Source organism: Bidens hawaiensis, unplaced genomic scaffold (genome assembly GCF_021521415.1).
Source record: "Bidens hawaiensis isolate Kalapana, Puna unplaced genomic scaffold, B.hawaiensis_p1.1 tig00059180_1, whole genome shotgun sequence".
NCBI lineage: Eukaryota > Viridiplantae > Streptophyta > Magnoliopsida > Asterales > Asteraceae > Bidens > Bidens hawaiensis.
In genome coordinates this window covers 42,615-58,238 of record NW_027500670.1, presented here as the reverse complement: position 1 = coordinate 58,238, position 15,624 = coordinate 42,615, and the positions used below count along the sequence as shown (strand labels likewise).

Here is a 15,624-nt window from a genome sequence, read left to right as displayed (position 1 = left end):
TCAAAATTACGTGTCATTTATATAATTTATATGAGGTATAAACCATAGTATACTTGAAATGTGGACGAGAACAGTCGTTAATGCCTATAGGATTGTATAAAGTGCCGATGAGAACGGCTATATGATGAAGATAGCCCAGTAATAGTTTAGAGGTGACAAATATATCAAGCTAAATATATATCTATAATCCAATATAAGGGGTAATGGTAAGACCATGCCCAGTAATGTCCTAATTCCCTAATTTGGACCAAAACGCCATAAACGTTTAAATAATGGAATATAGTCGCTGAACCGGCCAAATCAATGATACATTATACAGTGAGACGACCAAGATATGAAACTATGAAGGAATTAAAGGTATACTAGTCAAAATAATATGAAGTTAATAATTTAAACAACCCATGAAAGATTACAATATGGAGCACTATTTAACCGAATATAACTCCGGGCTAAATTTAAATATACATCATACCGGGAACCGAAATAAATACCGGGTTCCATACCATCTATAATACCTTATAGGTGACCAAATAAATTAAGAGAAACTCATAATACCCAAGTCCAATATAAATTCCATAACCTGTTTACTCGATGATCAACTCGTCCTAACGACTATCCACTTAAGACCCGAACCAAGATTGAACTTAGCACTACATTTGGACAACCAATATATTTATTAAATGACCATAATACCTTCCCTTTGCAGCCCAAAGCCGAACCCCAACCTCTTCCCATTCAATTTTAATGTACAAGGAACAAACACCACATTAAATCTTATAAACCATTATCCATGCACCCATATGTATCATGATCATGTATCATCATCATCACCAACATCATCATAATCTTGGTTACTTGCAAGATCAACCAAAGTCCCTAAAAGCCTTCACAAAATCTGCCCACATTATAATATTACAAAGACCATACCTTTGACCATTTCACTTGACAAGATCTTGAGGAGTTAGCAAGATTTCAATCCCTAAACTTAAGGGATGATGTCCCCTACACTATTATTAATATACACCATCAGATCTTCAGCTGAAATTCACCACAAACATTCAAGAACACAATCCAAATCTCCCTTGTTCCTCTCTCGGCCGAAGAACAGCAGCAGGCCACCAAACAGCCGCCTCTTTGCAACCCGTTTTCTCTATAATTCTGCTCTTAACATCTTGAACCCTATATATCGTTGGAAAGCTAGAAGAAATCCTTAAACCGTGGTAGAAAGCCTTGAACGGATCTCTGCCCGGAAGACTCGGTAAGAAGCTTTGAACCTTCAAAGGTCACTACTGGAAACTGCATTTTCCAGCAGTACCCCCCTCTCTTCTTTTGTTCATATCTCACAAACCACTTGGTATTTTTGGGTGATTCTTGTTTAGGAATCCAAGGAAACTCGCAAGGATCACGAACCACCTTTTGAACGTCCATTTCCGGCTTCGTTTCAGCACTAGGTGAGCCAAAACGTGAATTGTAACAGTTTATAGTGGCTGGAAAATCATGAATTCTGTCCAGCCACGGTTTCATCATTTTACTTGACCCTAGTTCACCTATTTCATGTTATTTAAACATAATGTAGACCCTCAACATCGTGATTAACGTCAAGGAACTTGGATCTCGCCTTAAACCCGCTCAAGAACGCCTAAAAAACCGACATTCCCAAGGTACTAATGCCATGTAATGTTTAGTAGAAAAACATGGATTAAGCCTAAGATACATATACATAATGAGGTGATGAATCATGAACATAAACTTGAAGTGGGTTAAAATGACATATAATGAGGAGTAAATCATGTTGGGTAAAAATTACAAGTGTTAAAAGGGTGTTTAAGGAAGGTTAAGGTTAATAGAACACTTAGTTAAGATCTTGAGTAGTAAAACCCACTTATAAATAAACAAGATGATATAAATGTAAAGATGGAATTTTGGTTATGTTAAACTTTAAAAAGGGTATAACTAACGTATTAAAAACCGTATCGGGTTTATCATAAAAGTAAAAATAATAATAGTAATAATAATAATAATAATAATAATAAAAGTAACAAAAATAATAAGAGAAACGACTACGGGAAATCGGATACTACAATATATATAAAAGTGCAATCCTTTGCACGGAGGATACATGGATATAATGGCTTTAAAACAAAGAGATATATATATATATAAATACACTCGTATAATCCTATGAATACACGGGGAATACGTGTAAGATATATATAAGTAAATGTAAATATACAATATTGTATGGGTCAAGGATAATGGTAAAAGCATGTAATATAATTATAAGATTTAAAAAGAATATTAATAATACTTATAATATATACATAACAAAATAAGTATACAAGTCATACACATATATTCCTATATATGTGCAACAAATATAAAATACGGGTTTTTGTGATGGACATTGCGAGTAACTGGAAGGGTGGAGGTGCCGGTAGTCGGGACGTCCTGTCTAGGCTGGTAAACGAATATATCATAGATGGGCCCGTTACCTACCTGGGGACTAACGATGAGAGCACCAAAACCTATTAGGCTAAAGCATGTCACGAACGTCATGATTACCGACGAATAATTTGTATCGAGCATTCCCTAATGCTTGGAGGATATATATATAAAGAGGATATAACGGATATACATAACAAGTATAAGACGTTGTCTAACGTCCGTATTGCTAATGTATAAAAAGTATACATATATACCGTCACCTCATAAGTATGTATCGAGCTAAGTATTAATAGTTATATATTATGTACTGAAGTGCATACGTATACGATATAATACAGGAAACTCGCCAAGTATAACGGAACATTATTCCTCATTTAAGGTGAGTCTCACAGCCCCTATTTTCACTATTTTCACTATGTTTTAAACTGTTTTCGGGGCGAGGGACACGTGTTTAAATATGTTTTATCATGGTGTATATCTTGATTTACAATGTGCGTGTACATGAGATATTTGGCGCGCTCATGGTACATAAAGTCCCCGGTATATATTGTAACCATAAACTATTGGCAACTATAGCCGAGGAACTCTACGGGTAGTACTACTGGTCTGACCAACCCACTCGTAAGTGGTCGCGCCACTTTATAAGACGGGTGCTTAGTTTTCCGATTTATTTATTCCCTCGTGGACTCGTGGGATGTTATGTGGGGCTTTATGGTGTATATATATAGTCAAGGAATGGTTACGAACTCATGTATTCACGTTACACTGCAAGTCATGGATACTGCATTCATGACGTTATGAGAATCATATTATAAAGCATTTTATCGAGTCACAAAACTTGTGAACTCACTCAGTTTGTACTGATTAAATTATTTTACGTGTCTTTCAGGTATTTAGCTACGTGGAGAGGTCACGGTGTCTCACTACGGTTTTATGTTTAACTATGGAAATTTCATGTATGAGGATTTTATATTTTGGAGTTTTCACGGTTATATCTCCCTTCGGCAGGACATAACTGTGAAATCTCAATATGTTATATGTAAATTTTTTTTATGGATATTTTTGTAAAACTTATATTATGAATGAAATCCTCATGTATTTTATCATATAGTTGTTGCTTAAACGCGCTCTCGAAAAACCTTTCATGAGTCGCACACCGGTTGTTTCCGCCTATGGACCGGGTGTGACTGATTGTCCTTGACTTTTATTAATAGTCATTGCAAAACAAACCGATATAGGAAACTGTCTCCTCTTTAACTTGATGGAAGCTTCTTATCAGACGGTGTAAGACTTATTCTGCTAAGTAAAGTACGAAATCCAATATTAGTACCAGAAACAACCTTAGCTTCAATGACGCGTTTACCCAAAGTAGCAACTTGTAGTCGAGTTCCATTGCACAACCCTTTTCTCTGATTAATATTCCGTAGTAACATAATAGGAACTCCAACCTTAAGTAACAAACGATGGTTTGGCATTCCGGACATCTTTATACCATTAAGAAAATCAGGAGAGTACAACGTGGGATCAAAATCCTCATATACATTTTCAACCACGTCGATGCTATCTGAACTTAAGTACTCCATTTCTTGACCAGGAAAATACGCTAACATACGATCATTAATCTCTTGAACCACATCATTTAAGGGAGCAAGCAACGCCCGTTCTTGAAAGTAAGTAAGATCATTAAACCTATCTAACATAGAAGGATAAACAAAGTCTATTAAATCAGACATAGGATCAAGGGAATCTTTTATTAGAAGATCCTCTGGAATTGTTATAGTTGCTTCACCATCATTAGGACCACCAAGATTACCTTGACCAATATCCAACAACCAATCAGCGAATTGTTTAATCTCTAAAGTATTTGACATTTGAGAACCAACAGTCAACCTCATGTTCTTAGTTAGTTTTAAAACCTTACAATTTGACCATATGTAAGAAGAACTAATTGTGGCGTTCACACAATCGTTTCTTGTTCCATTCTGTACAACAGGTAAAATTTGTCTGAAATCACCACCAAGAACAACTACCTTACCTCCAAACAATGATCCAGAAGTGTTGCCCAAATCAACGTTCATAACATCTTCTGTCCAATGCTTCGAATGCATGTTTATGAATCATGGGAGCTTCATCCCAAATTATTAATGATGTTTTCTTCAATAACTCTGAAACATCTGTATTTCCCTTAACCTGAAAATGTTGAATATGTCAACATTATATTCATTAAAATAATTTAAAAACATAAATTTAAATGTGAAATAATCTAGACTTAATGAAATTTATAATAGTTATCTGACATTGGGAGTCCTCGGTAAGATTGATTGGAATAAGGAATCTGGAATGAGCCGTTCTACCGCCTTCTAATAATAAAGATGCTATTCTACTCGAGCAGCATTAAGAACAATTTCTCCCTTTGACCAAATTGAGGCAGATAAAGTTTTCCATAAGTATGTTTTGCCGGGTACCGCCGTAACCATACACGAAAAAAACACCACCTTTTTTACGTTTCATGGAATTGAATATTTCGTTGTAAACGCTTTTTTGTTCATCAGTTGATGTGTACAAAAGCTTAAAATTATTTGACAAAGAATCCTTATCATAAGATAATTCTTCCATCATAAGAGGATTCATTGACGTAGACACAGATTCCTGATATGGAAAAGGCATGTGTGAAAACCTACGTAGAGATGAATTGTTGGATACCAAAAAATCCTCAATCTGAAATAATGCCAAGTTCCTCAATTGCTCGTCACTAAGAGACAAACCTGAAAAAAAAATCTACCTTAAACTAAACTACAAAAAGACAAGTTCACACATATAACAAAACTAACCTGGATTCTTGTGTTTCTTTTGTTGATGATAAAGAATCTCGTCGACTAAAAATTGCCATGTATTATCCCAAACGTAATCAGGTCTTGATAAGGAGGATGTTATAAGCATTGTTGCAAACAAATTTCTTAAATAATATCCGTTTGCGGTATGGCTTACTTCCTCAATTGCTTCTACGTACTCCTTATCATCGTCTAAAAGCCCTCTTCTATAACATGCATCTCTAAAAGAATCATAAACAAAACCATCTACTGTTCGAATATCTTCAAAATATTTCGGTCCTTTAACCTTGTTTAAAAGTACTCTTAAGTAGTATGCCTCGTCAAATGATGCTGGAACGGCATGAATTCTACCAATAGCAAACCCACTTTGCCTTTCTACCCATTTTGGTGGTGATGTTTTTTTTCCATACAAACTGTGTTGGAAACTCAACATATGATAGCCTCCTTGCATGCTCGTAATTTCTATTTGCTTCCATCCAACTAGTAAACATTGAAACTGAATTGGAAGTCTTGGTAAGAACATCTTCAATATCTTCCTCAAGGCCATAAATTACTTGTTGTTGACCAGGTAAATGAAAAGGAAGTCTCGTAACAGCGGGGACCCTGTAATGAACATCAAAAGCAAATATTCTCCAAGCAGCCTCACATGCAAAAAGATATCTACAATCGTAAAAAGCTTTAATCTCATCTACTTGAGGATCTTCATTGTCGGCGGTGTTATTTTGGACAAGGGAAATTGTAGCTCGATCTGGACCCTTATTTATATATTTAAACAAATACTTGATTGATCCTTCTTGATTGCACCACTCGACATTTATATGGGCTTGATACTTTCGTAAAAGAATTTTTTTTGTAAGGCACAACACTTCTATTATCTAGATTTATACCTTTCTTAACGACGTAACGTCCATTGTCTCTTCTTTTATAAAGCGGAAAACCGTTGGAATCTATACTTGTCTCATTTTGAAATCGTTTTGGGAAATTTTTTAAACATTCTCTATCAATCATGCAGCTACAGCTCGGATTAGCCTCACCACAAGGACCATGAAGCATATGATCTGACACAAGCTGGTATAGGTCTGGTTCAGTGACCTTGTCAGGAATTTCACTTGAAATAAAATTATCTATATGGGACGGATTGTGAATTTTATTCTCTGGAGCAATGAATAGGCAAATATGGGCATGAGGCAGACCACGTTTCTGAAACTTAATTGTGTAAACGGCTGCATTTGGAATCAAACAAATAAATTAGCAAAAATTAAATAAAATATTAAATAGGGAACCGAACCTGCTTTAATTTTTCCAAACAAAGCCTTATCCTTCAATAACTTAATTATTGAATCAAGCTTCATTTTGAAAATCCGTCATAGTATATCTGGCATGTCTTCAGAATTTAAATTGGTATCCTTTAAAAAACGTTTTACTTCTGGCCAACCGGGATTGCACGTAATGGTTAAGAAAAAATCTGGATAACCGTACCATCTACAAAGACACATAGCATCCAAGTAATTTTGCATCATATATCTACTTCCACCAGTAAAATATGACGGAAGAATTACACGCTGCCCAGATGTTGAAATATCTGAATTTCCTGCTGTCTTAAGGTTTCGAAGGCTTTCATAGGTGTCAGACCTAAGTTCACTCTGTTTTCCACGTATAAAATGCAACCTTTGACTTTCAACCATGGTATATTTGTCATACAAAAGCTGCTGAAAAAGCCTTCTTCCATTTAAGGGTAGTGAGAATTGGTTTGGCCTATCTTGTAACCTATATGCAAAGAACTCTCGCATCGTGCACTTCTTACGGGCAGCCGTAGACGAAGGATCGACATTCTTGTGATGAAGGTCTACTTTATAACCATCCTCACCAAATGGATAAAGCAAAGGAAATTGTAGAGGAGTATAAGAAGGATGAAGTTCACTAATTTGTCGAAGACCACCAGACCTGGAGTTAACTATTATATCTCCCTTGTCCATTGTATCACCAATATCTCCAACAATAAGAGCAGCAACCTCAGAGGCAGTTGGTAAGTTATAAGTCCTAGCATCGTATTTCCTTGTTCCAACAATGCGGAGCTTCAAATCAATCTGTGGATTCTCTTTAAAAGTATCACGTACCATACGATATGCCTGAACCAATGGATTTTGTGAGTCTAACATTTCCTTGAGATAATTAATAATATAATTTTCGTAATTGTTGGCATCTGAAGATGATTCACTGTAAGACAAACAAATAAACTTTTACATTAATATAAAGGAAATATATGATAAAACAGTAATTGTTTCAAAAATGAAAAACATATAATGTTTAAAAGTAAGCCTTACCCAAATACTCGTTGTCGGTTTGATATTTCGTTCTCCGTATCATAAATGTATAGTTGAGCAAACTGAGGTTTGTTATTATTTAATGGAAGAAGACTTCCTATAGAATGGTAGTTTTCTCCGCCAAGTCTAAACGTGTAAGGAGTGTTTCCTCTATTAATGGAATTGTCAATTTTTCCACCCGTTGATGTAAAGGAAAACATAGAATTGAATCGTCTAATATTTTTCAAAAATACTTGCTTATAGGATCTTCGCCACGAAATAACTTTACATAAGTTTCATGAGGTTGCTTTAAATCAGGAAGTTTAACATTTCCATTGCGACAACATAAAGAGAACGTTGTATCGGTAGTTTTTTTTCCTCTCCTAGATTCAACTTCCCACAACTGATGGTTGGTTAATTTGTATATGTTTTAGTTCGTTTATTATTTAGTATTAACTGTTTATTTTAGAACTATCGATACCTCATACGTGTATTATTGGATTTCATGTCATAGGCGTTAAAGCACTCATTTTAGACCTGTTGTGACACGGAATGAAGACCCGGGATGTGCAGCACGTGAAACGATAACATTTGCTGAAGATTGGCTGTAGCAGAACCCATCGCGGCACGCGATGGGTGTGTCGAGGATCCCATCGCGTACCGCGATGGGACTTAAATGAAGACGTTGACTTATGGTCAATCGCGGTACGCGACGGGCCATAGACGACCCCGTCGCGTACCGCGACGGGAGTGCAGACGGGATTTTGAGTTTATATATTTATTTTCATCAACAACAAACCCTAACTCCGTTCTTAGAACCAAAAGGCGATTCCATCAGTCCAAGAAGGCGATTTCCACCATCCTAGCTCGTGTCAAGAACCTCCGCATGATCTATATCACCCGTATTGAAGATATGATGATGTCTAGGCTCGGCTAATCTCCTAGATACGCACCTGGGATGTATAGTTTGTAACTCTTTACAGTTTTCTCTTGTGAATAAGAATACTTATGTTTTGATTATTGAAGATTGATATATGATTATTGATGTTTAGTATTTCTGTGTGTTCTCTGTTTAGGTTTACGTTGGTCTGAACGATCTGTTACCAGTTGCTAGATAATTAGTCATATAACTGTTTGGTTAGATTGAATACGATAAAACGTGCAATTACCCTTAACTGAGTCACACTGGCAAGAACTGTTTGATAACCAGTGTCGTGTGTAAAGTAATTGTTGACGTCTAAGGTTTTGTCTGGTTGACCAGTTTTTAGTTATTCGTTAATAATAAATCTGTCAGGTTGCATGAGATATTGTTTGGTTGCTTACTTGAATTCCCGGGTGTGATTTGCTTTGTTAACTGTTTAAAACTCGTTTATTTGTTCGTTGCTTAGTTCTCTTAATTCAAAATATTGCTTGTGTGATCAACACTAAAAATCATTCATTTCATAATATTAAATTGTTTACACGAATACATTAACCACATACTCCTTGTGATACGATACCCTACTTGCTCTAACTATTTAGAATAATTAGGTTTTTAATTGACTCAAACGACGGTCATCAAAATGGCGTCGTTGCAAGACTCACATTTGAAACTTTGATCACCATGATCAACGTAATCTATACAATAAATGAGACATATAAGTTTATGACCAAGATTTGTAATATTTAATGTAAAATTATATAATGTATTAAATAATAACCTGTTGATATGCCTTTAAAAACATCAACAACAAACTCAAAATCGTTTAACTGCTGCATAGGTATAGGAGTAGTATTGGTTGTTTTCCTTGGTCTTCCAACACGCCTTTTTAATGACGTACTTCCAGAGTTTATGTAGTTAGAAACAGATCGCTAAAATTTGATGTTGTATTAGGGATGATGTTAGAGGAAAAAACACAACATGTTAAAAACAATATTTTATAACTAAAAAAACAAAAAATAGATTAATATTACAAATGTATGACTAAAAGGAAAAAGGTTTTACTTGAAGAAGACGGCATTGTTTGAGAAGCTTGGTTTAAGGAGTGATTTAATTTATCACATCTACAATTTGCTTTCTTTGTTTTCGATTTGAAGAATAAAAACTACCAAGTTGCGTAGAAGTATCATCTGGAAATATATTTGTAATATAAATATAATGAAAAATGAATAATGAAAATGACAGTAACTAGAGAATTAGAATACTTATGAATGACAAAAAGAGAAACGAACATTGGTTATTTAGGGAATTATTGTTTACGCTTGGTAGTGTTGACGGAGATAAGTTTTCATTTCCTTTGTGAATTGTAGTAACACAACTCCTTTGAACTTCATACTGTGTACGGGTTCTAATGTTTGAATTTGCGTTTATAATTTTAAAATAAGTCCAATAATGTAGTATAAATAAATTTACAAATATATTACAAATATAATATATATAAAACTTACTTGAACCGTTTTTTGATGAATAGTTTTTTGATGTGTAATTTTGAGATATACTAACTAGTGTATTGCTTAAAACGTTACCTCACTGGCCGATTTGAGGTTGACCTTTATTTCAACAAACATAGGATACGAAAATAGATTAATTCAAAGTAAATGAAAACATTAATATTACAAAACAACCAGGCCAAACATTTTTAAAATTAATATAAATTGTTTACGATCGAGATATTACCGTATTGATTGTAATGATATACCGGATATGAGCATCCGTTAAAAAATGTGAAAGGTGGATTCGAATGAACATTTTGAACATTATTTGTCTGGGTTGTGTTGGAAACATCATACAATGGGTCTCTTGGAAGATTACATACATAAAACATGAAGAATTCCGTTTAAATGAAAAAACAATCGACTGAGTTGATACAAATATGAACAAAGACTGAAATACCAGTTGGATCGTAGTTCTTGCTCTTTAAAGTGGAGAGAACAGTTTTACGTTTCTTAGAAGATGAAGACATGATTATACGAATAATGGAAAAAAAATGGTGGAAGATATGTTGAAAAATCATAGAAAATGGTTAATAGAGGAAAAGATTATGAATCAGTATTTAAGGAAATTATAATATTAATTAAAACAGAAATAAAATGTAATTAATGTAACAAAATGGAAAGAATCTTACGTTAGGGAATATGATATAAATTTAAATTATGAATATGTTTAGGAAATCGTAATTAAGTTTAATGTAAGTCTTTATTATTAATCTATTTTTACCAGGTTTAAAAAATAAGTATGAATAACATAAATTTTACATTTAGATAGGTTATGGTTATACAAAAGATTTTGGTTATCATGATTATGATAGTGTTGACAAATATTCGGTATAAACATGAATGAATGAAAAAAATAACAATACATAAACACATTATTTCTAAAGCAAACAAAATAAATAAAGATAATTGTTCTTACATTAAAGTTTTAATAAAGTCGAAATTATTAAAATTAAAAATGAAAGCCAAACATCAGAAGTAAATAATTTTAAGAACAACTAAAGCAACATCATTTTTATAATAACGAATAACTAAACTCTTGCCAAAACATAATCGATTGTTGATTACGTAATCCTTCCATCCAATTAACGTAAAACGACCCTTCTCGTTTTCTCCTCCGTTTTTAACTTTAAAGATTGTTTCATTGCCTGCCAAACTCCTGAACTTAATTAAGCGCCTTCTTTTCAGATTCGCAAGTCTGCCAACTTCACCAAATAAATAGTATTTTTTATAAAATTTAAAATTTATCTCCCATGAATGGTTATGATAAAAAATTAACTTAATTACTCCGATTTGAAGCACGTCTTGAAACTGGGATTCAATGTTCTTCTTTGAAACAACATGTTAGAAAAATAGAACAACATAATATATGTTAAAACCATTTTAATATACATGTTTCTAACACTAACTATTAATTAAAAAAATAAATTGAATTATACCAATTTATCATTCATTCTATTATGATCGTATAAAAAAAATGTCTGTCGATGCCCAGTAGAAGTTGCCTTATTTGAATAAAAATAATCCTCTTGTAAGGACGAATCTTCAAAGAACACATTAGATCAGTAACTCCATCACCCAAACAAACTGTTTTTTCATGCTTTTTTAACTCCACTTTTGATGATCCTTTGTAATTTCAATTTCAACTGTTTTAGGCAACAGGTTAAACATCAAAGGATTTTGCAACATAAATTCTATTGGAATTTCCTAATAATAAAATTAAGATTTACAACAATTAGATATTGAACGTTTAGACAAAAATATTATCATAGAATTTTAAGAATACATGAATAAGAAATTTCGGATCTTCAATAAGCATAAGAAAAGAAGTTGTCATTACAAAAATAATCTCTCTACATGATTAAAAATAATATAAATTTAAAATAGTAGTTATTAACGGATTAATCTAAGAAATACAAATTCTATAAAAATAGTTAAAATTAAATTATACATTATAGGTAGTAAATTAGAAATTAAGGGATGGATACATACATGAATGACGGCAGGAAGATGATAAAGAATATGTTAAACCTAAAAGATGATTAGGGATTTATAACACTTTTTAAAATAATATTCTAAGTTAGGTAATAGGCGGCAATTTTGTTAGACTGCAAATCATTAACATAAAATCAATATAAGAGGGGTGGTTATTGAAAATGAAAACTACATTCTAGAAGAATCAAAACAAATTAACAAATAAAACACATTTATTTGTTAGTTATACTAAAACATTTAAACATAAACTATTAACATGTAAAACATCTAGTAAATAATCTAATTTAATATAAAATTAATATATATACTACTAAACATAAGATGCTATAACATTTATGATACGTTTTGAACGACAACAAAATGACAACATGTATGATGAACAAATTATGATAAACATATATTTTATAAAATCTGTTAAGTTTATAACAAAAGTTATTAAACTGAACAAACATAAAGTGTCAATTGTAGCAGAACTTAAACAACCAAACATAATATTCTTGAACCCAAACATGGATACCACAAAAGCTTGTTTAAAACTTATTCAAATACTTGTGACATGATCAGAGAATGAGTTGGACGGTTGTACTCGAGTAGACATTTCTTCCCCAAATCGAGTGAATTAAGACGAACAAATTCTGGCCAGTCATGAACTCTAAACTTGTAATTACCATGATTGTATTCAATGTGGATTCTAGTCATCACATCCTCACCATTTGGGTTTATCAACACCAACCTAGTCTCTTTATCTAATCCATTGTCACGTGCAAATTGAACAGGTAAACGCTGTAAAATATATAAACAAAAGTATTTAGTGTTTATAATAATACATACTTGAATACAAAAAAAGTAAGTATACCATAACCAATTTATGACATGAAAAAAAACTTACCAAATGATCCCTGATAACAACCTCAAGAAAATTGTCACTGACATCCTCATCTCGAATCCAAACACGCTCACCTTCTATATCAACAACACCAAAGCTATCATCATCTAATAATAAAAACATAGAACAAAAGTTAACAAATAATTATATTTTGATACATAAATTATGTGAATATTAGGAAATTAACCTGAAACAGTAACTATATCAACATTGTCCGAACCACCAACAATATTAATTTGTTGAACAAACTGTGTCCGTTCAACACCACGACTATCAAACACATATAACCTGAGAGTATTGGGATCAACCGGTAAAAACACAAGATAATCATTAACTTTTAAGTTAACATGCCTTGCTAAACTGGGCCACTCACCAACAAATGCGTATCCAGGAATACTGCTTTTGACACTTTTAAACACAAGATTCCATCTACTTCCATCAGCTGCAGAAACATCCCAGTTGGCAGATGACTTTCCACGATTCAGATATGAAAGAAAACGTACAAGCTGATCGTCTCATAATTGCTGAGATACAAATTTATATAACATTGTTAAGAATACTGTAAAAGACAAATTTTAAGAAATAAACATATAAATATATAAAAATTTAAAACTGATATATAAGTGAGAATAAAAATACGCTTTAACATACCAACTTATTCATTGTTGGATAGAAGACATAGACATCAAAAACCTTATGCTTCCAATCCGAATGTTCTGGAACATATAACAATCTCAATAAATGGTAAACGGGTTTCTTGAAAATATAAACATTATATTTTAATCTTGGAATATAATATTATAACCTAGATAGCATATCTATGATATTTATATTCATCTTAAACTTTAATATTTGTAGAAGTTAATTACATTTTATTAAGTCAATATTGAATACATTTTTTATAGTCAATATTGAATTATGTAATCCCAAATTTAAAGAATTAAATTTTTTAAAACGTAAAATAATAAAATTAAACTAAAATATATGAGTTGCAATAAACAAAAGAACCAAAATAAGGGTAAGGATAATATAAAGAAATTAAAAACCACCATCATAAATAAGAAATGTATGTAAATAAAATAAAAACCCAACAATAAAGTCTTCAAAAACACCACCAAAATGAAGTCTTAAAATATAAATAACACCGAACACACTCAGGTGTATTTATTATTAATTATTAAAATGTAAATAAAATAAAAACCCAGCAATGAAGTCTTCAAGTCACTTCTCGACCTTCGGAGTAAGAAATTTAACACCATCCTTGCTTGATCCAACAACGCTAACCAACTCAGCATCATCTTGAACATCGCTTATCTTCGACTTAGTAGAAAAAAATCCCGATGGTTGATCACCCTCAAAAACATCCACAAGCTTACGCTTCAATTTGTCATCTGAATCACTACTTGACAACTTGATCTCATTCACTTCATCATCAACCGAACGATGAGAAACTGGAGTCTTGTTATCCCCATTCTCAGAAATCTGTCAAAAAAAAAAAGGTGTAAACAATATAAAAACAAACCAAAAAAACAAAATAATGTAAAGTATATAGAAGTGGAAAAACCTTTAAAGAAGCAGAACTTGTAGATTGAAGATCAGTTAAAGAATTTCCAAAAGTTAGAGATCCAGAATCAGAAGGCTACAAATATAATACAAAAAATTAAAACATAAGGCAATAATGTAGTTGATACAAGTTAAAGGCAGATGAATTTACCACTATAAACTCAGGCATTAGTCTTTTCTCAATAGCAGACATTATTTGTTGATCATCTGTTAGCTTTGATATACCGTATACCTCAACATTATTCCTAAAATTGAAATTGGCAGTCTCAACTTTAAAAGCAAACTTCTTTTCTAACAAACAGTTCAACTCATTGGGAAATTGTTGGTGCATGATGTCAGTAGTTCAGTATCTAGTGTCTGTAATCGTGTTAGTTGGATTTGTTTATATGTTTTAGATAACTTGTCTCACAAGTTCACCTGTTATAAGCGAACTTGTGGAACAAGCGAAGTTATTGACAACTTCGCCTAGCATGTTAGGCGAAGTTGTCGAATGATATATATGTATAGCTACGGCTTATTTTGTAACCGTTGTTCAGTACGTGTAATTGTGATTTGGCTATCACGTGTTAAAGGAGTTGCAATACAACGTGTCTATTGAGTATTGTAACGTGTCTTTGTACTTGGGTTTAACGTATATCACGTCTAACACTCGTATCGTCTTACGTAGGGATTCCTCACCTACGTAATACGAGATATTTCCGTGTAGATCCGGCTGGGAACCTACAATTGGTATCAGAGCATTTGCTCGTGATTGTGTGGTTCGGGATTATCACACGAGTGTAGAAATCATTCCGTTCGACTATTCGCGGAACGAGTTTACGTTGAAATACCGAGTTTTTGTGTCCTACTCATCTCCCACTATCAAATATAACCCATTACACCTTCGCATACCTCGCAATACGTCAAATTAAAACCTGCAAAAACCGTTTGTTCATCAGGCGAAGTTGCCGCCACTGTTTGTAGGGTTTAGGCGAAGATATAAGTTTAAGCGAAGTTACCTTTAACTTCGCCTATCTCACAAGTTCGCTTAAATAAGCGAAGTTGTCATCAAGCGAAGTTAACATCAAGCGAACTTAAGAAGAAAGTGAAGTTAAGAGTTTCAGCGAAGTTAAGTATTCAAGCGAAGTTA

General features: G+C 33.0%; 1 protein-coding gene across 1 annotated transcript; it reads right to left on the bottom strand.

Moving 5' to 3' along the window:
* Window positions 1-3,698: 3,698 nt before the first annotated feature.
* Window positions 3,699-4,553, bottom strand: LOC143602572 (uncharacterized). The gene has a single exon (XM_077079633.1). It carries the CDS (start codon window positions 4,551-4,553, stop codon window positions 3,699-3,701), a length of 855 nt encoding a protein of 284 aa, XP_076935748.1.
* Between the last annotated feature and the right edge of the window lie 11,071 nt (window positions 4,554-15,624).